Here is a 25,534-nt window from a genome sequence, read left to right as displayed (position 1 = left end):
GTACACCAATCTTCCAACATTACCATGGGTTAAAGAACTGAATTTGGTCATTTTCAGAAAGAATCAAACCACTTTTCTTTCAAGCATAAAAGGCTCTGCAAACCATTTGTGATTCATAAATACTTTCCTAACCCTAAATAAAAGATACAGGATCAGAGTATCTTGAAATCTGCCAATTGGTGCTGGAAGAGACAAATATGCATATATTCAGATGACTTTCATTCATTGATCCCTAATATTCTAAACCCATTCTCTCGATATATTCCATTGAGTCTGTTGCCAAAATAAATAAAAAATAAAAAAGGTACTGTATTTAAAGGAATGGCTTAAGATAAATGTACTGAAAACCCTATTGAATGAAAACCACACAAGTGGGAGGGTTTCAGTGGTTGAATTACATTTATTCAGCGCGCGCAAGGGAACCATGCCTGCAAAGCCCATTACGCACCTTCATAAGGTTGAGGATGTGTTATACAGAAGCTGTTCATTTCAGGATGTAGATAGCAGATGTAAAGACGAAGCGAAGTAACCAAAATACTATCCATACATTGTTTATTTTAACTATTTACTTACAAAAAAAAGAACAAGCAGGTAATGTGTTGACTTGAGCAAGCAGAAGTACAGATAAAAAGAAACAAATATAAAAAGGTCACTTTATTATTATAAATCCCCAAAGAATTTATTTGATGAGACCCCATCCCCACTCACCCACACACCTACTGAAGCTACACTATTGCATTAGATCACCGTGATGTTGGGCTGAGATTGTCATCGGTTAAAATAATCACTCTGCGTTTTAGAAACAATCACAGTCAAAATCCCCCTTATCGCCCAATATTTTTTGAGTATTATGTTAGTACTTATAGCCACCTATAGATAAATATCACTCAGTCAACAGTGCATGTCGGTCATGATACGGATGTCAATGTGGCCCCAGACATCATAATATACCAAGTTCCACATACAGTACATGAACACGCTACAGACATGACATAGAACACGTGACAGACTCCTGTCACAGGTAGCGTGACGTCACGCCTGTGACAAAATATACAGGTCTGGTTTACATCGAACACGCAGCGGGGGGGCAGGGGTTTGAAAAACAAATTATTTTTTCGACTCAATATATATTTCTCAAAACATCTTTCTGTACATTGTTTACTTTCAGCATCCTATCTGACATGATCTACCGCAGGACTATGGGCGAGTGATTAAAAAGACAGACAGCTCCATTATTTATTTTCTTCTACTGCTTTCTGGAGTCTTCTTTCGTGACAATGAGAAAAGGAGGAGACGAGACGCAGCAGAGGTTCACAACATCTATGGTGATCATATTCGCCCCTTGATTAAGCGAACGCTGGCGTTACACCAAAAATGTGGGTAAGCCTAAGCAAACTTGCGGTTTTCAACAACACATCCTCAAAAACATCCCTATTGGGTTTCTTCGTGTTATCTGATCTCCGCTGACTAAAGCAAACAAGTGTTCCAAAGAGAGAGAAATCCCCGCGGCTCAGAGTTCTCTCCGAACCAGCTACACCAATTCAGTTACACACCAATCAATTGGTCTGCACTATTACCCAACTGAACCAAAGTGCTAGCACACCAATCAACGTCAAACCACTTCTGGAAGTGGCATTTAAAAAAAAAAATCTAAACATAATACATTTCCAGTGTTATGTCATCATGCTAGTTCCAAACTTGGTCTAAAAGTTACTTTAAGCCTTCTTAAAAAAAAAGAGGCCCACAATGTCACTATATGCACACAAAGCATGGGGTTAATTTCTACGTCACCTCTGTGATCTCCATCTTTGGTGATGTTAATATCTATACTGCGAGTGATACTGTAGCAGCCAGGTCTCAATCGATACCGTGGAAGTTTGAATACATGTCAAAGAGGGCACATTTTAATTTAAAGTAAATGAACTAACTGGTGCAAGTGGGGCAAAGCAGCAAGAGTGCCTGGCATCTTATAGAAAACCAAGAATATAACTAGCCATTATAATGGGAGTAGTGTTTTTCTGATGACTTGCTTTACCATGAAAGGCCTTTCTGTCATAGCAGGGCTCACCCGCTCACTCTCTTTATCACTCTCAATTGCGTAGCAGAGCCAGGGTGAGTGTCTGTCCGTGAATCTTCTTTTATTCTGAGTCCTTTATCAGGCTGAAGCCTCCTCCCAAGGAGAGGAGCGAGAGAAAGGAAGAAAGACAGGGACAGCTGAAAGACCTGAGAATGTCGAGCACACTTGAAAGAAGCACCGTGATCAACAGAATGAGAGAGCGCGAGAAAAAGAGAGGAATCAGAAGAGATGGATGGGATGGGGAGAGAGACTGTTTGGTGTAGTGGGCGGGCTCATTGCCGAACCTCAACGTAATTGGCTGGGAAGAGGCCGTAGGCACCCCGGCACACACCCCTCCACCAGCCCTCGTCAATCATCTCAATGTTAGTGATGATGTCATCAGGGTCGAAAGAGATCTCATCATCACCAGCTGGAAGGCAGACATTCCATATCAGTTGACTTTACATTCCATTGCCCTCATATTATAAAGAATGTCAAAATGGTTTGTGTATATCATGAATGCGTCTGAATTATTGTATTTTTGGGGTAATTATGAGATATTGATTTTAAAAATTAGGGCTTTGATAGATGTGATGATCAAAGTATAGACAATAGAGGGTTTGCTTCCACTCACCTGCTTGGTAGTCATACAGGGCCACTGCGGTTAACCCCAAGTCCTCACCGTACTCATATGTCTGGGCGTCTGCAGGGAAAAGACAAAACATAAGGGGAGATTGTCAATTGGGAAAAAATTCGGTCCTCTCCTTGACTCCTCCGTCCTCCTCTCCCTCGTGACCTGGAAACCGATAAGTGGTCGCCATATGTAGGAGCGTCAATTCATTAATAGTTGAACAGAGGAGTATGCGCCTCTCCTTGATGGCCTTTTCCACCCGAGGATACTTAAGTGAATCCTAGCGGGGAAATTGTTGTAAACCACCACACCCTCTTTGAATCAGCTGTTGTTTTCACGTAGGATGAACGTATGCACACCATAAAAAAAAAATACTCCAGTAATTCTTTTGTCAATAAAATGTCAGGCACTAGCTCTCCTGTTTTTACTACCTTATGCATATTTTGGGATTCCTCTGTAAATGTAATTTGCCTGAATACGCACTGCTGTAGGAGAGTCATTTCATGCATTTGTTTCCACGTTTCCTCTCTTCCCCTCAGTTCTAAGGTAATCGAGGAGAGGACGCAAGGAACTGAGCGAATCCAATCGAGATTCTCCCAATGGCTTGACAGGTGAAAACAGTAAGGTAGAAGCTCATCATTAGGCTGGCTTTCACCTGGTCAGTTCTTTCAAACCAGTACAATGAAGGAGGAGGGGACATATTTTTTTTAAACGAGAAAGCCAAGTTAGAAATGGAGTTCACAGTAACTCAGCATATGGCATGTGCTACTCCTCCCCTCTTGTTCACTCTCATTCGCTCACCTCCTGTCTCGTCAGGACTCTGGAAGAGTCCCTCCTCCTGGGCGGGAGGCTCCTCATACGTCTGCTCGGCAGAGGGCCGGGAGATGGGCTCCGCCTCGTACAGATCTTCTCCATTCTCCACTGCTGCAGGATCCTCGTACACACCAGAGTCCTGACACAGCAAACAGAGGGAGACACAGAGTCAGATAACAGCTCCTAACCCCTGGGTCAATTCAAAAACCCTGGGTCAATACTCACAGACATGATTCAAATCGTTTTAGAAACTTCAGTGTTTTCTATCCAAATCTACTAATAATATGCATATCTTAAATTCTTGGCATGAGTAGCAGGAAGTTGAAATTGGGCACGCTATTTATCCAAAAGTGAAAATGCTGCCCCCTATACCTTAAGTTAATTAACTATTAATTTTTGGGACTTTACCTTATTTTTCTTCCTCTATGAAAATATCACAGAAAGCATGGCAAGGAAGGAAGGAAAGTCAAAGTCACAAAGTAAAAGCGAGAAGAGGACTGCAGCATTGGAATAAGTCAGACCATCCTTGTTCACGCCAATGTCACTTCACTTCAAGAAGGACTGAGTCATCCATTTTTGAAGGATGTACTCATCCATATTTTACTCAGCAACATAACTCCTAGCAAAAAAGTGATGCGCATGTTAAGCAAACATGCATTTGTGGCAGTGCAGTGATTGGTGGAACCGGTTGTCATTCACCTGGTAAACTGGGTCGGTGGCTGCAGGTACACACAAAGGTGAGGCTTGCTGGGCAGGAGGGGTAGGGCTAATGGGGGGATGGTCTCAGAAGCCGGGGAGGCAGGCTTGGCCTTGGCTGTCTCCTCTATCTTGCGCCGCGCCTCGTCTTGCTCCTGCTTCTCTTTGGCCTGGCGGCGGGTTCTCTCCCCCTCCGCCCGCTTCTTGTCCTCCTCCTCATTCTGCTTGGCGATGTTCTCGAAGCGGGCCTTGATGCTGCCCGTGCTGCTGCCAGCTAGGAAGGGATGACACAGGGAGGGCAGATCATATTCAAACCAGTGGTTCAAGTTCATATTCTACAATGATCTTGACAAACATATCACACACGCTGATTTTGTGTTTACTTACCAGTTTCCACAGGCTTGGTCCTCTGGTAGGCAGGTCTTGGTTTCTCCACATCCTCAAAGCTACCTGCACTCTGCCATTCAAACGAGAGGGAGGAGAGTAACTACACACAATAGATAAGAAATCCCCAGTCTTCAGATATTAGGTATAGAGACAACGTACCTTATCCATTCTGTCCTTCTGGATGCCAAACTTTCCTCCAAACCCATGGGAGTAGTCTGTAAACAGCGGAGAATAAATAGTTAGTATGCCTTTTATTCACTGGTTCAAGTGATAGTTCATGTGTAAAGTGATTTTTGTTTTTTTGGGGGGGGGGGGGGGGGGGGGGCATCGCTTAAAATTAAGAAAGGGATAAAGTAAACCTGTGAAAAGGGGATCAAATAAAATGAAAAAAAAACTTAGAATGGAGGAAGGGTAGGGCTGGGCAATACATTGTGTATTTGTTGGTATCGCGAAACAGTGCACTGATAGTATTTGCCAGTTGTCAGTATTCACACTACCGCTCTCTTCTGCCAAAATCTGTAGCCATTGTTGCCTACTTGGGTTTATGTTAACATAACCCCTACTCAGAAATGTTACCATACAATAGCAATGTCCAAAAGGAATGTATTTATATGCATTTATAATACTAATTCATTCCTAGGATCCTACAAGTTTGTGTTCTATCTATAGACATACAAAAGTATGTGGACACCCCTTCAAATTAGTTGATTAAGCTATTTCAGCCACACTCATTGCTGACAACTGTATAAAATCAAGCACACAGTCATGCCATCTCCATGGAATATTGTCACCAGAATGGCCTTACTGAAGAGCTCAGTGACTTTCAACGTGGCGCATTCATAGGATGACACCTTCCCAACAAGTCAGTTCCTCACATTTCTGCCCTGCTAGAGCTGCCCCGGTCAACTGTAAGTGCTGTTATTGTTTGCTGAAGATGTTGTTCCCATAGCAACGATTAAAACATTCCCAAACCAGAAACCGTGGATTGATGACAGCATTCGCGTGAAACTGTAAGCACAAAGGTGACCGGAAACATGACCGAATACAAACAGTGTAGCTATTCCCTCCGCAAGGCAATCAAACTAGCTAAGCGTCAGTATAGAGACAAAGTAGAATCGCAATTCAACGGCTCAGACACAAGAGGTATGTGGCAGGATCTACAGTCAATCACGGATTACAAAAAGAAAACCAGCCCCGTCACGGACCAGGACGTCTTGCTCCCAGGCAGACTAAATAACTTTTTTGCCCGCTTTGAGGACAATACAGTGCCACTGACACGGCCCGCAACCAAAACATGCGGACTCTCCTTCACTGCAGCCGAAGTGAGTAAAACATTTTAACGTGTTAATAAATCCTCTTAGAGATCGGGCTACTTTTTTCAACATTCTGTTAAAAATCACGCAACATTTCAACGTCCTGCTACTCATGCCAGGAATATAGTATATGCATATGATTAGTATGTGTGCATAGAAAACACTCTGAAGTTTCTAGAACTGGTTCAATGGTGTCTGTGACTATAACAGAACGAGTTCCGTGGTCAAAATCGCCAGAAAACCTGGTCACTAAATCGACAAAGAAAAAAATCAATCCGCCAGCCCATGTATTGTCTATTGGAAGGAAAAATAATTAAGGGTGAGATTACAGTTCCTACAGCTTCCACACGACGTCGCCAGTGTTGTGATTTCGATTCAACTAAATCCTTGGTCATCTGAGTAATAGCCACATCCGGTTGTCAAGTCCACAGCTGTAAACAATGGAACCGGAAAAGTTAGTTACGTTACCCAAACTCGTGCTTATTGAATACAGATCGCTCCGTGATCAATTGGATCGTTCATTAATGTTTAGTAATACCTAAAGTTGGATTACAGAAGTAGTTTGAAGTGTTTTGTCAAAGTTTATAGGCAACGTTTTTGATTTAAAAAAATAACATTGCGTTTAAAAAATGTGTTTTTACTGGATCTGACGGTGTTCATAAATTGACATTTTGGGTACACAAGGACCAATTTAAATAAAAAAAAAGACCCAATTGTGATGTTTATGGGACATATAGGAGTGCCAACAAAGAATCTCGTCAAAGGTAATAAATGTTTTATATTTTATTTCTGCGTTTTGTGTAGCGCCGGCTATGCTAATTCCTTTGTTTACGTCCCTTCTGGTATTTCGGCGTGTTGCCTGCTATCATATAATAGCTACTCATGCTTTCGCCGAAAAGCATTTTACAAATCTGACTCATTGGCTTGATTCACAACGAGTGTAGCTTGAATTGACTACCCTGCATGTGAATTTTAATGAACGTTTGAGTTTTTAACGAGTGCTATTAGCATTTGGCGTAGCGCATTTGCATTTATTGTTGGCAGGGGGTGCGGTTGCGTCCCGGGTGGGCCAGACAGGTTAACCCTCGCAAGGCTGCAGGCCCAGACGGCATCCCCAGCCGTGCCCTCAGAGCATGCGCAGACCAGCTGGCTGGTGTGTTTACGGACATATTCAGTAAATCCTTATCGCAGTCTGCTGTTCCCACATGCTTCAAGAGGGCCACCATTGTTCCTGTGGTAGGCTTGATTACCAACAACGACAAGACCCTCGGAGTGTGGTGTCAGGAAAATAACCTCACACTCAACGTCAACAAAACTAAGGCGATGATTGTGGACTTCAGGAAACAGCAGAGGGAACACCCCCCTATCCACATCGATGGGACAGTAGTGGAGAGGGTAGTAAGTTAAGTTCCTCGGCGTACACATCACAGACAAACTGAATTGGTCCACCCACACAGACAGCGTTGTGAAGAAGGCGCAGCAGCGCCTCTTCAACCTCAGGAGGTTGAAGAAATTGAGCTTGTCACCAAAAGCACTCAAACTTCTACAGACGCACAATCGAAAGCATCCTGTCGGGCTGTATCACCGCCTGGTACGGCAACTGCTCAGCCCACAACTGTAAGGCTCTCCAGAGGGTAGTGAGGTCTGCACAACGCATCACCGGGGGCAAACTACCTGCCCTCCAGGACACCTACACCACCCGATGTCACAGGAAGGCCATAAAGATCATCAAGGACAACAACCACCCGAGCCACTGCCTGTTCACCCCGCTATCATCCAGAAGGCGAGGTCAGTACAGGTGCATCAAAGCTGGGACCGAGAGACTGAAAAACAGCTTCTATCTCAAGGCCATCAGACTGTTAAACAGCCACCACTAATATTGAGTGGCTGCTGCCAACACACTGACACTGACTCAACTCCAGCCACTTTAATAATGGGAATTGATGTAAAATATATCACTAGCCACTTGAAACAATGCTACTTAATATAATGTTTACATACCCTACAGTACTCATCTCATATGTATATACTGTGCTTGATACCATCTACTGCATCTTAACTATGCCGCTCTGTACCATCACTCATTCATATATCTTTATGTACATATTCTTTATCTGTTTACACTTGTGTGTATAAGGTAATAGTTTTGGAATTGTTAGTTAGATTACTTGTTGGTTATTACTGCATTGTCAGAACTAGAAGCACAAGCATTTCGCTACACTCGCATTAACATCTGCTAACCATGTGTATGTGACAAATAAATTTGACTTGATTTGAAAGACACGGCGGTTGGAACCAAAAATCTCAAATTTGGACTAAACAGACCAAAAGGACAGATTTCCCCCGGTATAATGCCCTTCGCTACTGTTTCATGGCACAAGCAAGTCTCTTCTCATTATTGGTGTCCTTTAGTAGTGGTTTCTTTGCAGCAATTCGACCATGAAGGCCTAATTTACGCAGTCTCCTCTGAACAGTTGATATTGAGATGTGTTTGTTACTTGAACTCTGAAGCATTTATTTGGGGTGCCATTCCGGAGATTGGTAACTCTAATGAACTTATCCTCTGCAGCAGTGGTAACTCTGGGTCTTCCTTTCCTGTGGCGGTCCTTATGAGAGCCAGTTTCAAAGCGCTTGATGGTTTTTGCGACTGCACTTGAAGAAACTTTCAAAGTTCTTGAAATGTTGCGCATTGACTGACCTTCATGTCTTAAAGTAATGATGGACTGTCGTTTCTCTTTGCTCATTAGAGCCTTCTTGCCATGATATGGACTTGGTCTTTTACCAAATAGGGCCATCTTCTGTATATCACCCCTACATTGTCAGAACAACTGATTGGCTCAAAAGAATTTAGGAAAAAAATCCACAAATTAACTTTTAACATGGAACACCTGTAAATTGAAATGCATTCCAGGTGACTACCTCATGAAGCTGGAGAATGCCAAGAGTGTGCAAAGCTGTCAAGGGCAAAGGGTGGCTACTTTGAAGAATCTCAAATATAAAATATATTTTGATTTGTTTAACAGTTTTTGGTTACTACATGATTCCATGTGTGTCATTTCATAGTTTTGATGTTATTCTACAATGCAGAAAATAGGAAAAACCCTGGAATGAATAGGTCCAAACTGGTACTGTATATTATTGCAATTGGTGATTAATTTCTATTTTGTCAATATTGTCCGGCCCTGGGGGTAGGTTTGTACAGTAGGGGTGATGTTTTGAAGGGGGACTAGGATGAGTAAAGGGCAAAGGCGCTTTAGACATTCCAAAACAGTGCTAGGGCAAAAGGGAGGAGAGTAAACTTTGGAAAGAAAACGAGGGATGGTGTGTTCTGTGCCTTGCTGAGACTCGTGCTTGGCCAGCCTCTCCTTGTGCTCATAACCCAGGGCACATTGGTCTTTCTTCTCCACCTCTACCCCATACTGCCCTCCGAACCCACGCTTATAGTCTGAAACAATACACAAACATATACACACACATTATACACTGCTCAAAAAAATAAAGGGAACACTAAAATAACACATCCTAGATCTGAATGAATGAAATTCTTATTAAATACTTTTTTCTTTACATAGTTGAATGTGCTGACAATATCACACAAAAATGATCAATGGAAATCAAATGTATCAACCTATGGAGGTCTGGATTTGGAGTCACACTCAAAATTAAAGTGGAAAACCACACTACAGGCTGATCCAACTTTGATGTAATGTCGTTAAAACAAGTCAAAATGAGGCTCAGTAGTGTGTGTGGCCTCCACGTGCCTGTATGACTTCCCTACAACACCTGGGCATGCTCCTGATGAGGTGGCGGATGGTCTCCTGAGGGATCTCCTCCCAGACCTGGACTAAAGCATCCGCCAAATCCTGGACAGTCTGTGGTGCAACGTGGCGTTGGTGGATGGAGCGAGACATGATGTCCCAGATGTGCTCAATTGGATTCAGGTCTGGGGAACGGGAGGTCCATAGCATCAATGCCTTCCTCTTGCAGGAACTCCTGACACACTCCAGCCACATGAGGTCTAGCATTGTCTTGCATTAGGAGGAACCCAGGGCCAACCGCACCAGCATATGGTCTCACAAGGGGTCTGGGGATCTCATCTCGGTACCTAATGGCAGTCAGGCTACCTCTGGCGAGCACATGGAGGGCTGTGCGGCCCCCCAAAGAAATGCCACCCCACACCATGACTGACCCACCGCCAAACCGGTCATGCTGGAGGATGTTGCAGGCAGCAGAACGTTCTCCACGGAGTCTCCAGACTGTCACATGGGCTCAGTGTGGACCTGCTTTCATCTGTGAAGAGCACAGGGCGCCAGTGGCGAATTTGCCAATCTTGGTGTTCTCTGGCAAATGCCAAACATCCTGCACGGTGTTGGGCTGTAAGCACAACCCCCACCTGTGGACGTCGGGCCCTCATACTACCCTCATGGAGTCTGTTTCTGACCATTTGAGCAGACACATGCACATTTGTGGCCTGCTGGAGGTCATTTTGCAGGGCTCTGGCAGTGCTGCTCCTTGCACAAAGGCGGAGGTAGCGGTCCCGCTGTTGGGTTGCTGCCCTCCTACGGCCTCCTCCACGTCCCCTGATGTACTGGCCTGTCTCCTGGTAGCTCCTCCATGCTCTGGACACTACGCTGACAGACACAGCAAACCTTCTTGCCACATCTCGCATTGATGTGCCATCCTGGATGAGCTGCACGACCTGAGCCACTTGTGTGGGTTGTAGACTCCATCTCATGCTACCACTAGAGTGAAAGCACCACCAGCATTCAAAAGTGACCAAAACATCAGCCAGGAAGCATAGGAACTGAGAAGTGGTCTGTGGTCCCCACCTGCAGAACCACTCCTTTATTGGGTGTCTTGTTAAATGCCTATAATTTCCACCTGTTGTCTATTCCATTTGCACAACAGCATGTCAACTTTATTGTCAATCAGTGTTGCTTCCTAAGTGGACAGTTTGATTTCACAGAAGTGTGATTGACTTGGAGTTACATTGTGTTGTTTAAGTGTTCCCTTTATTTTTTTGAGCTGTGTGTGTGTGTGTGTGTGTGTGTGTACACACACACACACACACCAAAGATGGCGTAGCAGTGCCGATGTTTGTTGTTCTCCCGAAATATATATACGAAAAATACAACATTTAAAACTTTCTATTTTTTCACCCAATGTGATACGGATCTGCTATTTTTTGACCTTATAGCCAGAACCTCCATCAGAAGCTAGTCATTAAGAGCTAACCAGCTAATTAGCAACTAGCTATTTAGTAATTGTTAGCCACTGCTAGCGGCCTTTACCTTAAGCAGACATCAGCTGCTTTTAGCCTGGATAACACTTGCCAGCCTGCTCAGCGCGTTATCAACCCTGAGCATATCGAACTGTTTTTCTCCACGACAACACAGGATCCCTGCCGTAAGCCCTGGACCATTACTCCAGATCATCACAGCTAGCTAGCTGCCACCGAGTGGCCCAGCCCCGAAGCTAGCCTTGAGCCAGGCCCATCTCCATGCTCAGTTGACCCTATGATCACTAGGCTACACAGCTGATGCCTCCCGGAATCTTCACTAACACGACTAGAATCCACTACACCACCGGATTCTTGCCGTAAGCTCAGGACATTTGCATTGGATCGTCGCTGCTAGCTAGCTGCTACAGAGTGGCTATAGTGGTTTACGCCCTTGTCCCATCTCCCGGCGAGCTAACGAAATTACTCCAGCGACATTACCTCTTTTGCCAACTGGCCTGGACCTTTTGTCAACACGGAGCCCCGCCGTTCCATCACGACTGGTCTGCCGATGTAATTCCATCCGCTGTGCCCTCAACCGGCCCTTTAAGGATGTCGGAGAAGACGCTTCTACTAGCCCCAGCCTGCTAAATATTTTTTATTACCCCATGTCTCCAGCTTGCTAGCATAGTAATGACTACCTAGCGGCTTCCCTGTTTCATCTATTGCTGTTCACTGGACCCTATGATCACTTGGCTATATAGCTGATGCCTGCTGGACTGTTCATTAATCACGGTACTCCATTTTGTTTATCTGTCGGCCCCAGCCTCGAACTCAGACAATGTGTGTAGTTAACTGACCCTCTGCCCATTCATTGCCATTTTACCTGTTGTTGCGGTCTTAGCTGATTAGCTATTGTTGTCTTAGCTAGCTCTCCCAATCAACACCTGTGATTGCGGTATGCCTCGCTTTATGTCTCTCTCTAATGTCAATATGTGTTTTATGCTGTTGTCTAGGACAGTTTTAGTTCACTGCGGAGCCCCTTGTCCCACTCAACATGCCTCAGAGACCTCTTTTGTCCCACCTCTAACACATCGGTGACCTCACTCAGCATAACTAGTGCATCCAGAGATGTAACCTCTCTTATCGTCACTCAATGCCAAGGTTTACCTCCACTGTACACGCAACCGTAAAAGCCTTGGTTTCATGCATGTTAACATCAGAAGCCTCCTCCCTAAGTTTGTTTTACTCACTGCTCTAGCACCCTCTGTCAACCCTGATGTCCTTGCCGTGTCTGAATCCTGGCTTAGGAAGGCCACCAAAAATTCTGAGATTTCCATCCCCAAATACAACATTTTCCATCACGATAGAACTGCCAAAGGGGGAGGAGTTGCAATCTACCACAGAGAAAGACCAGGAAAGTATGACAGAACTTTGCAGGCTATGCCCAAACAGTTCGAGCTTTCAATTTAAAAAATGCATCTCTCCAGAAATAAGTCTCTCACTGTTGCAGCCGGTTATAGACCCCCAATCCTCAATAAGCATGAAAAAAATGTAGAACTAATAAAACAGATATATCCCTTGCGTCCCTGAGGCTAGGAAACACTGTCACCACCGATAAATCCACTATAATCTAGAATTTCAATAAGCCCTTCCCTACGGCTGGCCATGCTTTCCTCCTGGCTACCCAAACCCCAGCCAACAGCTCCGCACCCCCCCCCCCTTCTAAAATTATCCACCGCTATTGTTACAACCCCAATTACCAGTCTGTTCAACCTCCCAACCTCTATCGTCCGAGATCCCTAAAGATTGGAAAGCTGCCTCGGTCATTCCCCTCTTCAAAGGAGTTGACACTCCAGACCCAAACTGTTACAGACCTATATCCATCCTACTCTGCCTTTCTAATGTCCTTGAAAACCAAGTTAACAAACAGATCACTGACCATTTCGAATCCCACCGTACCTTCTCCGCCGTGCAATCCTGTTTCCGAGCTGGTCACATGTGCACCTCAGCCACGTTCAAGGCACTAAACGATATCATAACTGCCATAGATAAGACAGTACTGCGCAGCCATATTCATCGACCTGGCCAAGGCTTTCGACTCTGTCAAATACCGCATTATTAAATCGGCAAACTCAACAGCCTTGGCTTCTCAAATGACTGCCTCGGCTGGTTCACCAACTACTTCTCAGATAGAGTTCAGTGTCAAATCGAAGGGCCTGTTGTTCGGACCTCTGGCAATCTCTATGGGGGTACCACAGGGTTAAATTCTCGGGCCGACTCTTTCTCTGTATATATCAACAATGTCACTCTTGCTGCGGGTGACTCCCTGATCCACCTTTACGCAGACAATACCATTCTGTATACATATGGCCCTTCTTTGGACACTTAACAAACTTCAATGCCATACAACACTCCTTCCAGGGCCTCCAACTGCTCTTAAAACTAGAGGTCGACCGATTAAATCGGAATGGCCGATTAATTAGGGCTGATTTCAAGTTTTCATAACAATCGGAAATCGGTTTTCTTAAATAAAATATTTTTAATACCTTTATTTAACGAGGCAAGTCAGTTAAGAACACATTCTTATTTTCAATGACGGCCTAGGAACGGTGGGTTAACTGTCTTCTTCAGGGGCAGAACGACAGATTTTCACCTTGTCAGTTCGGGGGATCCAATCTTGCAACCTTACAGTTAACTAGTCCAACGCTATAACAACCTGCCTCTCTCTCGTTGCACTCCACAAGGAGACAGCTTGGCTTACTGCATTCGCGTAACAGGCAAAGTTGCTAGCAAGCATCAAACTTATCTTAGAAAAAAAACAATCAAAATCACTAGATAACTACACATGGTTGATGATATTACTAGGTATTATCTAGCGTGTCCTGCGTTGCATATAATCTGACTGAGCATACAAGCATACAAGTATCTAAGTATCTGACTGAGAGGTGGTAGGCAGAAGCAGGCGGGTAAACATTCATTCAAACAGCACTTTCATGTGTTTTGCCAGCAGCTCTTCGTTGTGCGTCAAGCATTGCGCTGTTCTCGCTAATAGCATTTCAAACGTCACTCGCTCTGAGCCTTCTAGTAGTTGTTCCCCTTGCTCTGCATGGGTAACGCTGCTTCGATGGTGGCTGTTGTGTTGCTGGTTCGAGCGAGGAGAGGAACGGAAGCTATACTGATACTGACAATACTAAAGTGCCTATAAGAACATCCAATAGTCAAAGGTTAATGAAATACAAATGGTAGAGGGAAATAGTCCTATAATTCCTATAATAACTACAACCTAAAACTTCTTACCTGGGAATATTGCTTTATATATATAGCTTTCATATGTTCTCATGTTCTGAGTAAGGAACTGAAAGGTTAGCTTTCTTCCAATTTGGTTTTTCATTATCTAAACCAAATTGAACATGTTTCATTATTTACTTGAGGCTAAATTGATTTTATTGATGTATTATATTTAGTTAAAAAAATATTTAATTCAGTATTGTTGTAATTGTCATTATTACAAATAAATAAAAGATTTGTTAAAAAAATAATAATTCAATCGGCCGATTCATCGATATCGGCTTTTTGGTCCTCCAATAATCGGTCGACCTCTACTTAAAAACGCAGGTAAAACTAAATGCATGCTATTCAACCGATCTCTGCCCGCACCCGCCCGCCCGACCAGCATCACTACTCTGGACGGTTCTGACTTAGGTATTTGTTCACATATTCTGGGTGTCTGGCTAGACTCTAAACTCTCCTTCCAGACTCATATTAAACATCTCCAATCCAAAATTAAATCTAGAGTCGGCTTCCTATTTTGCAACAAAGCCCCCTTCACTCACGCTGCCAAACATACCCTCGTAAAACTGACTATCCTACCGATCCTCGACTTCACCGATGTCTTTCACAAAATAGCCTCCAACACTCTACTCAGCAAACTGGATGCAGTCGATCACAGTGCCATCCGTTGTCACCAAACCCCATATACCACCCACCACTGCGGCCTACATGCTCTCGTTGGCTGGCCCTCACTACATATTCGTCGCCAGACCCACTGGCTCCAGGTCATCTATAAGTATTTGCTAGGTAAAACTCCACCTTATCTCAGCTTACTGGTCACCCACCCATAGCACACACTCCAGCAGGTATATATCTCACTGGTCATCCCCAAAGCCAACACCTCCTTTGGCTGTAATTCCTTCCAGTTCTCTGCTGCCAATGACTGGAACGAATTGCAAAAATCACTGAAGCTGGAGACTCATATACCCCTCACTAACTTTAAGCATCAGCTATCTGAGCTGTCTGATCCTCTGGTCTAATGACCATTGTCATGTTGTGGGGGTGCTTTGCTGCAGGAGGGACTGGGGCACTTCACAAAATAGATGGCATCATGAGGAAAGGAAAATTATGTGGATATATTGAAACAACATCTCACGATATCAGACAGGAAGTTAAAGCTTGGTCACAAATAGGTCTTCCAAATGGACAACATCGCCAAGCATAATTCCAAAGCTGTGGCTTAAAATGGCTTAAGGACAACAAAGTCAAGGTATTGGAGTGGCCATCACAAAGCCCTGACCTTAATCCTATAGAAAATTTACACGGGTCCTGCCACACTCAGGCCTAACACACAAAGACGTATGCGCACACACATAGCGATACTGCGTTACTACAAACATTATATTAAAGCACACACACATACAGAATTACAGTACATAACACACACACACAGCAAAAACTTTATCAACAACTTAAACCAAAAGAACCAAGGTGCTATGCACATCCAGTAAAACCAGCCTGAGCACGAGACTGATCAGTCCTCCTTACATCTAGCTCTATCTGTTCTCACTTCCTCTATTATAAGCCTGTGGCAGATGCCATGCCACCAAACAAAGGAAGTACTTTAACCTCATTGACTCAATAGTAAAACCACAAAATGACCACAATTGTAAAAAGTGAGTGTTGGGTGGGTTAGGATGTGTACACAATTCCTGTGTGCGTTTTCCTGCTACTAAGCCTAGGTGGAATAAAATGCATGTCAAACACAGGTACCTTTCTGCGACTCGTGGAGCTGCAGTTTCTCCTGGTGGTCCCATCCCACGGCTGACTTGTCCTGTCTGTCCGTCTGCACACCAAACTTGCCACCAAAGCCCTTCACGTAATCTTTCAGGGGCACAGAGAATATTAGCATTTAACTAAAGTGCAAAGTAGGTAGGCCCAAATTGGACAATTCCAATGGCTGATTGGCATGCAGTACAATACCGGATAACATACTTGATACAAATCTACACTACAAAATGGCTACGGTGTAGGCCCTCTGACATGTGACCCAGAGCCACCATCTCAACCATTGTGTGACCAACACCTAGGCTGTAAACACTGCCTTGGTGCAGTATAGGTAACAATGGAAGGTCACCTTTCCCTTCCTCTGATACCAGCTGATACCCTCAGCCTGGGATTGTGTAACCAGGAAGGAAAAGCTAATGATAAGGCAACATGTTTCCAGGCCTTTGGGAGAGCTTGAAAACAAGATCCTACAAGCAGAACTATTTAGCTACTAGGATATTTGGGGCACTGTAGGAGAGAGAAACAAGTCTGATCAGAGCTGAAGGGGGTGTAGTACATACTTGTCAGATATCTACGACCCCACACTGTCTTGCCTCAACCCACTTGTTACACAGGCACAATAGGGAGGGAAAGTGTCTATGTGTGTGTGCTTAAGGCTTCGGGGGGGACACCATGCATAGTGTACTGGGGTATTTGGAAAAAGCCACAGGATGGTTTTTCAATGTCATTGAATCTATAGGTTTTAATAAATATGAACATTTGTAGCTACTTTAATACCTGTGGTCAACTTGTGCAATAAGCAAGGAGATAAAGATCACTTTGTGACATCGGCTGATATGAAAAGGGCTTTAAATACATTTCTTTCTTCATTTCACCTGTCACATCACTTTTCATTATGAAGCTTACCAGTAGTCCTGAAGTCACGTGGTGTTTGTTTACAAGCACATAACAAGATCGGAGCCTTGTGGAGGCACTCACTGTTGTGCAGCATGCTCCAGGTGATTTAATTACAGTGAGGAATTCCTAACTAAATGTTTGCCAGCTAGAAATGTTATAACTATTAAGTTAACTGTATAAATGTGCTAAATGCTCTGCAGTTGTGCATTGAATGTGATAATTTAGCTATTTGGCTAACTTCCTCCAAAATCAAGCAGTTACTAGGTAACAGCAGAGAATCACCTCCTGGATCAAGAGCCTTGCTGTCCAATATTTGGTTTGTGGGTGCAGCAAACTGTGAGTAGCATTTTTTTGTTACTTGTATAGTTTAGGTCAAAGTTCACAACGTGCTTGTTAGCATTTAATTAGCCTTCTCTGTGGGATTTTACATGTCCTTGTTAGCATTTCTAACCTTTCAGAATACAGAGTAGAAGTGGGGTTTGAAAACAGTGCTCCTTGTGTTCAGTGCTGGTATCACTGAATATCCTGATATGGCAAAAGGAATGACAATCTGGATACCGCCCAAGCCTAGTATATGCTAGACAAAGGGGGACACACCTTTCTGAGACTCGTGCTTCTCTGTTTTGCCCTGGTACTCAAAGCCCAAGGCGCTCTTGTCCACCTTGTCCGTCTCCACTCCAAACTTCCCGCCAAAACCTTTGGTGTAATCTGGTGATACCCAGGAAAATGTTTGGAAAAATAGCAGATATAGTTAATCATTTGGGGGGGGGGGGGGGGGAATTAGTTGGGCTTGCCCCAAATGCAGACAATCCAGAGTTCAGTCAAGGTATCATCTGGATACCCATTCTATATACATAGTCACTGACATACAGTCCAAAAACCATGTTTAGCTGGAACTGCACAGCAGCTGATCAAGCTAAAGAACAACAATGCCATGAATTTGGCAGCCTAATATTTAGCAAGAACACTGCAACACTGTAAACCAGTGGGCTTCAACCCTGGTTGTGGAGAACTACAGGATGTGCAGGTATTTGTTCCAGCCCAGCACCAAACAACATATCATCAAAACCTTAAGCCGAATTAGTTGTGTCAGAAGTGGGCCGGAAACTAAAGCCTGCACATCCTGTCAGGTTTTTCCACAAAATAAGTGCCTTTTAAGTAGAAATTGTGCACAAATATTGAATTTTAAAAGCATGTTATATTAAATAAAATGCCCTTTAAAATAGACCACATGGACAATTAAATAATATTTTATATTAATAAAGGCTTCAATTAATACATTTTTATATATGAATAATGGCTTGCTAAAGCACCAAATTCAGCTTTTTGACATGTCCCACCATCAACACTGTCACTTCTAGGAAGATTTAAACCCACTTCAAATAAAATAAAAATGTACCAAAGTTTCACCATCACTGTAAAGTCCTCGTCATTTTTGTTGCTTTGACAAAGTCATTTCTGAAGATTATTTATTTCATGTGATTAGTCATTAATGTACAGTACCAGTCTAAAGTTTGATTACACCTAATCATTCCAGGGCTTTTCCTTATTTTCTACATTGTAGAAAAATAGTGAAGACATCAAATCTATGAAATAACACATATGGAAATATGTACTAACCAAAAATAGTGTTAAACAAATCAAACAAACATTTCAAATTTGAGATTCTTCAAAGAACTTGGAAGGTTTCCTCAAGCGCAGTCACAAAAACCATCAAGCGCTATGATGAAACTGGCTCTCATGAGGACCACCACAGGAAAGGAAGACCCAGAGTTAGCTCTGTTGCAGAGGATAAGTTCATTAGAGTTACCAGCCTCAGAAATTGCAGCCCAAATAAATGCTTCAGAGTTCAAGTAACAGACACATCAACCATTCAAGGGAGACTGCCTGAACCAGGCCTTCATGGTCGAATTGCTACAAAGAAACCACTACTAAAGAACACCAAAAAGAAGAGACTTGATTGGGCCAAGAAACACGAGTAATGGACATTAGACTGGTGGAAATTGGTCCTTTGGTCTGAGGAGTCCAAATTTGAGATTTGTGGTTCCAACCGCCGTGTCTTTGTAAGACTCAGAGTAGGTGAACGGATGACCTCCACATGTGTGATTCCCACCATGATGTATGGAGGAGGTGGTGTGATGGTGCTTTGCTGGTGACACTGTCTGATTTATTTAGAATTCAAAAAGGTACACATAACCAGCAGTGCTACCAAAGCATTCTGCAGTGATACACCATCCCATCTGGTTTGCGCTTAGTGGGACTATCATTTGTTTTTCAACAGGACAATGACCCAAAACACACATCCAGGCTGTATAAGGGCTATTTAACCAAGAAGGAGAGTGATGGAGTGCTGCATCAGATGACCTGGCCTCCACAATCACCCGACCTCAACCCAATTGAGATGGTTTAGGATGAGTTGGACCGCAGAGTGAAGGAAAAGCAGCCATCAAGTGCTCAACATGTGAGAACTCCTTCAAGAATGTTGGAAAAGCATTCCTCATGAAGCTGGTTGAAAGAACACCAAGAGTGTGCAAAGCTGTCAAGGCAAACGGTGGCTACTTTTAATAATCTAAAATTTGAAATTATATTTGGATTTGCTTACTACATGATTCCATGTGTGTTATTTAATAGTTTTGATGTATTATTCCACAATGTAGAAAATAGTAAAAAATAAGAAAAACCCTGGAATGAGTAGGTGTGTCCAAACTTTTGACTGGTACTGTACGCCTGTCCCTCATTTTAAGATTTTAACAGAACTCTTGTTTTAATATGGTGAAACTATTCATTTTTTTTAACCAAACACTAAACATCCAATAGTCACGTCAAACCTGTTGCACATAACAAGCTTCAACCCTGTTCCCGGTCAACCCTGTTCCTTTATTTGACACTTAATATAGTCATTTTTGCTGACCACTGCTGTAAAATAATGTAACCAAGGAGAAAAAAATAATAATAATAAATAAATAAAGAAGCTCAGTCATCAACATGCCTGGCCTTGACCTGCACACAAACACACAGAGCGTGGGCGGGTGTTTGCGTGGGTAGGGGGGTACAGCAAGGCAATGATACATCCTCTGTGGCAGGTTTTGCCTTTATAAACAGTGTGTGTGTGGATATGTGTGCAAGACACCAGGACAGACTGTATTTCCCTGCTTTGCCCTCAGTGTGTGTGTGTGCACTCATTTTATGCTTCACAAACCTTTCTGGAACTTACATTCGTGCACAAAATGGCAAAAGCTGTGTGTGGGTGTGTCCATGCACAAATGGTGTGTGTATTACTCGCTACACAAACCTTTCTGAGAGTCGTGTTTCTCCGTTTTGCCCTGGTATTCAAAGCCCATTGCAGTCTTGTCCACGCGGTCTGCCTGCACCCCATATTTCCCCCCAAACCCTGTGGAGTAGTCTGCACATCAAAGCAGGGGGAGGGGTCAAAGGTCAAGAAAGAAGCAGGGAGTGGTGGCTGCAGTGATGAATGCTCAATCCAAAATCAACCCCGAGCCCATACCATCTAGGCACTACAGTAGGTCTGGTGTAAAATTCAGAATCAGAGTGTTTAAAAGAATAGGTGTGAGCCATATGGGTAAAGCCTATCAGAGGGCAAGGTGGAGCTGTTGTCATCTTGCTTACACTTATGTAGTCATTTTAGATCAAGTGCCTTAGGCAGTAGGAGCTAGGGGTTCATTTGGAATTGAGCACATAGCGCTATCAACTAAAGTGGGGTGAGGAACAATAGTGGTCACAGCATGGAATCACAGGAGTGCAGCTGGAGTGGGGAGCACTGAGAGCCAAGAGCATACTCACTCACACGGATGCCACTCACACCCATCCTTATACCATAAAGGTCTGGCTGGGCCAGATACTATTACATCCAGATGGCTTACAGAGCACACAGTTCTGAACCATGTGAAGTGTAAACAACTAGGTTGTATTCAGAATGCTCAGGTCAGTTTGGCCTTTTACCCCCTGATGGATACAGTTAGGACTTGTGGGGACTAAGGATCGTGAGCTGATCTTATATCATAGCTAATTGTGCAACTTCTACCCAGAGCTACAAAACATTGAACTGTTCAACTTGTGTTGTTTGTCTGTTTTAACAGACCGTGTAAAATCACCTTTCTGCGACGCGTGTTTCTCAGTCTTCCCAGCATAGTCAAACCCAACGGCGGACTGAAAAGGGAGAGGAGATCTCCATGTTGAAGTTAACAAAGTAACCAGTCAAAGGAGAATGCAGCATTTCTCAGCACCATCATCCAGTATATAATTCTCATCTAAAATGACATAACTTGAGAGATGGGCACTAACACAAATTCTATTATTGTTAAGTTAGCATTCGGACCTAAAAATCGCTGTGTGGTCATGAGTAGGGTCAGGAGTTTTTCCTGACCATGTGACCTGACCATGAGAGCCCAATGTGACCTGTGATGAGCGTACCTTGTCGACGCGGTCGCCCTGCACTCCAAACTTCCCCCCGAAGCCTTTGGATGTGTCTGTCTGAGAGCAGTGCTTGGACAGCTTACTCTGGTACTCATGGCCCACAGCAGACTTGAGAGAGAGAGAGGTGGACAGGGAGAGAGGGGTGAATAAATGAAAACAGTGGGAGGCTGACTGCTGGGTATGCAGTGGTTTGATCAGGTGTTGACAGCTGAGTCACACACAGACACAGAGTGGGGTAAACAGTGATGGGTCATAACATTCACAACACACTGACCAGTGTGCAGGCAGAGTGAGAGAGAGCGAGAGGGGGGGGGGTCAAATGGCCCCCTGCCTGCTCACAGTCACACCCTGTTCACATGTTACACACACACACACACACACACACACACACAGTAAAGCAGTGCACATAAACAGAGAGAGAGAGCGATAGTTAGAGGGCTAGAACAGTGGATAACAACAAGACTCAAACAGCAATGATTAGCTCAGCTGCTTTTGCCACAAATCACAGTCAACGCACGGCAACATTTCTGTGTGTGTGTTTGTGTGTAAAAGTTAACATATCAGTAGAAGACAAATGCAATTGCCAATATTATGCCAATCAGGTTAAATGAATTCCATTCCAAAATAAAAATATAATCAAATTTGTGTCGTCTGAGGGGCATTTTACGTTCTAGTAATTCTATTACTATGGTCACCATTCACCTTGTCCATGCGGTCCTGCTGCACCCCAAACTTGCCCCCATAGCCGTCCGAGGCTTTGGGCATGGCGGCCTGCTCCTTCTGCCTAAGGTCACTGTGCTCGGACGACACGTTCTCACGCAGCTTGTGGATACTGGAGAGGGGATAGGAGGGAAAAGATGGGGAGGAAGGAGACAAATAATGGGGTAAGAATGACTGTGGGCTCCACTGTGGTTCACTGACCATCCTAAAAATAAATAAAAAATATTTTTTAAGTTAACTGAATAATGAAATGATCAGACGTATAATCGACAGGTAGACAATGTTTTTATTTATTTTATTTTACCTTTATTTTACTAGGCAAGTCAGTTAAGAACAAATTCTTATTTTCAATGACGGCCTAGGAACAGTGGGTTAACTGCCTGTTCAGGGGCAGAACAGGGGATTTGAACTTGCAACCTTTCGGTTACTAGTACAACGCTCTAAACACTAGGCTACCCTGCCGCCCCAATGTGACAGATAATGATTACAATGCAGTTGAAATGGGTTGAAATGGTACTGACGCTGATTATGAAAACTGTTGTTGATGATAAGGATGATGAAGGCAGCAGTACTCACTTAATGTGTTCCTGGTGACCGGAGCCTTCCACAGTCTTGGCCCCCCAACGCTGCTCCTTCTCTGAAACGTCATTCTGTTGGCACGGAAACAAGGAGCAAGGGGTCAGCGGGGAGGAAAGAGGGAGGGAAAGAGTAAGGTATAATGGGGAAAGAGGGGAGGCAGAGGAATATGGAGAGGAAGAGGAATAGTCAAAGAAAAAGAGATTTAGTGGGCACGGGGTAAGAAGAGGAGATGGTGAGGCGTTAATAAAATGAAATAGCAGAAACAGGTGAAAAACATCCGCTGCTCTGGACTGAAATCGGACTTCATTACCATGGTTGATTTACCTCAAAGTCTGGGTCTGTCTCCCAGTCATCACCTCCGTCATCCACTGCCACAGTGACGGACTGACCTGCTGCTGCCTTCCACATCTGGAGAGAATAAACTGGTTATACTGGCTCGCACGCTCAAACATACACACACTTAGCTACTTATGTCCGATAATGTGACAGCCGGAAATGATCGCCCCAACTTTCCTGTGAGCTGTTAGTTTCTAACATTGTGTTGGTAGATCAATATTCTAATCTTCCTATGAATTTGATACGACATTCAGATGGGTTTCAGGTCCTAAAAAAAAAAAATCAGCAGACAATTGAAAACCCTAATAATAATCATCAACCAGTAAGAAGTTTTTCAAATGCTGGGATGGGGCTTTTTTTGAGGTTGCCTTTGGCCAATATCTAGCACCCAAGTCTCAGCGAGAAGGGACACTTTTAAGACCTAACTCAGCACAAGACTGCCATCTGTGATCATCAAGAACTTCAAGGAGAGCGGTTCAATTGTTGTGAAGAAGGCTTCAGGGCGCCCAAGAAAGTCCAGCAAACGCCAGGACCGTCTCCTAAAGTTGATTCAGCGGCGGGATCGGGGCACCACCAATACAGAGCTCGCTCAGGAATGGCAGCAGGCAGGTGTGAGTGCATATGCACGCACAGTGAGGCGAAGACTTTTGGAGGATGGCCTGGTGTCAAGAAGGGCAGCAAAGAAGCCACTTCTCTCCAGGAAAAACATCAGGGACAGACTGATATCCTGCAAAAGGTACAGGGATTGGACTACTGAGGACTGGGGTAAAGTCATTTTCTCTGATGAACCCCCCTTTCCGATTGTTTGGGGCATCCAGATAAAAGCTTGTCCGGAGAAGACAAGGTGAGCGCTACCATCAGTCTGGAAACTCACCAGACCTTAATCTCATTGAGAACTTGTAGTCAATCCTCAAGAGGCAGGTGGACAAACAAAAACCCACAAATTCTGACAAACTCCAAGCATTGATTATGCAACAATGGGCTGCCATCAGTCAAGATGTGGCCCAGAAGTTAATTGACAGCATGCCAGGGCGGATTGCAGAGGTCTTGAAAATGAAGGGTCAATACTGCAAATATTGACTCATTAAAATCAACTTCATGTAATTGTCAATAAAAGCCTCTGACACGTATGAAATGCTTGTAATTATACTTCAGTATTCCATAGTAACAACTAACAAAACATATCTAGACACTGAAGCAGCAAACTGAGTGGAAATGAATGTGTCATTCTCAAAACTTTTGGCCATGACTGTAGATTGGGCGTTTAGTTCGAAAATCTACGTCCATGATACAAATGCAAGACAATTGGTTAGCTAGAAGAAAGAGAAGGGGAAAAAAATAATAAAAATCAGGCAGCTGTGCATTCACAGTGTAGTTAACTAGTATTTCCGCGTTCTGAAGCTGGACTGGGCCACTGTACAGGGACAATGCAGCAGAAACAGCCATTCAAATATGCTGCTTTGTCAAAGGCACATGTGAGAGATAACAAACAAATAACATGGACATAGCTTGTAAAGTAGCTACATTATTAGTATTTGGTGGATTGTTGATCTTGACCAAACCTTGCGACATATTTTAATTAGCAGTGGTTTAAGTGGAATCAGAAAAGACGGTACAGGGAACGAGATATTTCTATTCGAAAATGACACAAATGAATAACAAGCGTAGCTAGATTCTAGCTACTAAACATAAAATAGTAATAGTATTTCCTGTTCCAGTTAGCTAGTTCTGCCTTGTTTCGAAAATGATTTAGCCACAGGCACTAGTCAAGCTCGAACTGTTTTTTTTTTAAATTCATCCTGCATTTCATCCTGCAAAGCGCTCGAGCGCGAAGTAGTTAGAGATACTTATATTTTTACCTCAATTACTTACTGTTATGAAAATTCCCTGCTGTCAAAAATATTTTTGAGATGTGAAAATAATGCACCTCTTGACAGTCCTCGGGGTGTGATGGACTATTCCTTTTGGCGAGCTCTCTTCCGGCTCTCCCAATATCCCACTTCCTGCTTGGGGAGTGACGCACTTCTCATAGAGCTTGACAGAGGACTCAACTTTGCCGAAAATTTTGTCCCAAAATGCAATACATTTTTACTTGAAATCCAATATTTTATCAAATCTCTAGAATTTGTCAATAACAACAACAAAAAACACTGCATTCTTACAACTTTGTCATAGCTTTGTACAACTGAAACACATTTTGAGGTACTTTAACTCTAGAAATTAATTATTGTGATTTTTATTTTTTAACTTTAATGTATATATATATATATATATATATATATATATATATATATATATATATATATATATATATATATATATATATATATATATATATATATACACACACACACTCTTAAACTCTTATTTTGCAGAGTTCTAAACAACTGGGA

General features: G+C 43.3%; 1 protein-coding gene across 1 annotated transcript; it reads right to left on the bottom strand.

The window, feature by feature from the left end:
- Nucleotides 1–535: 535 nt before the first annotated feature.
- LOC135546425 (src substrate cortactin-like) lies at nucleotides 536–25,141 on the bottom strand. The gene is given in 16 exon segments (XM_064974845.1): nucleotides 536–2,486; nucleotides 2,691–2,759; nucleotides 3,489–3,639; nucleotides 4,200–4,283; nucleotides 4,286–4,470; nucleotides 4,584–4,653; nucleotides 4,743–4,798; nucleotides 16,161–16,271; nucleotides 17,670–17,780; nucleotides 20,365–20,475; nucleotides 21,185–21,239; nucleotides 21,504–21,614; nucleotides 22,209–22,338; nucleotides 22,803–22,876; nucleotides 23,130–23,213; nucleotides 25,014–25,141. Coding segments are annotated over 15 exon segments (1,539 nt in total). The 5' UTR covers nucleotides 25,014–25,141; the 3' UTR covers nucleotides 536–2,349.
- Nucleotides 25,142–25,534: the final 393 nt, after the last annotated feature.

The sequence above is a fragment of the Oncorhynchus masou genome, chromosome 1, assembly GCF_036934945.1.
Source record: "Oncorhynchus masou masou isolate Uvic2021 chromosome 1, UVic_Omas_1.1, whole genome shotgun sequence".
NCBI lineage: Eukaryota > Metazoa > Chordata > Actinopteri > Salmoniformes > Salmonidae > Oncorhynchus > Oncorhynchus masou.
Note: the sequence above shows the minus strand (reverse complement) of the source record. Positions and strands in the feature narration are given on the sequence as shown.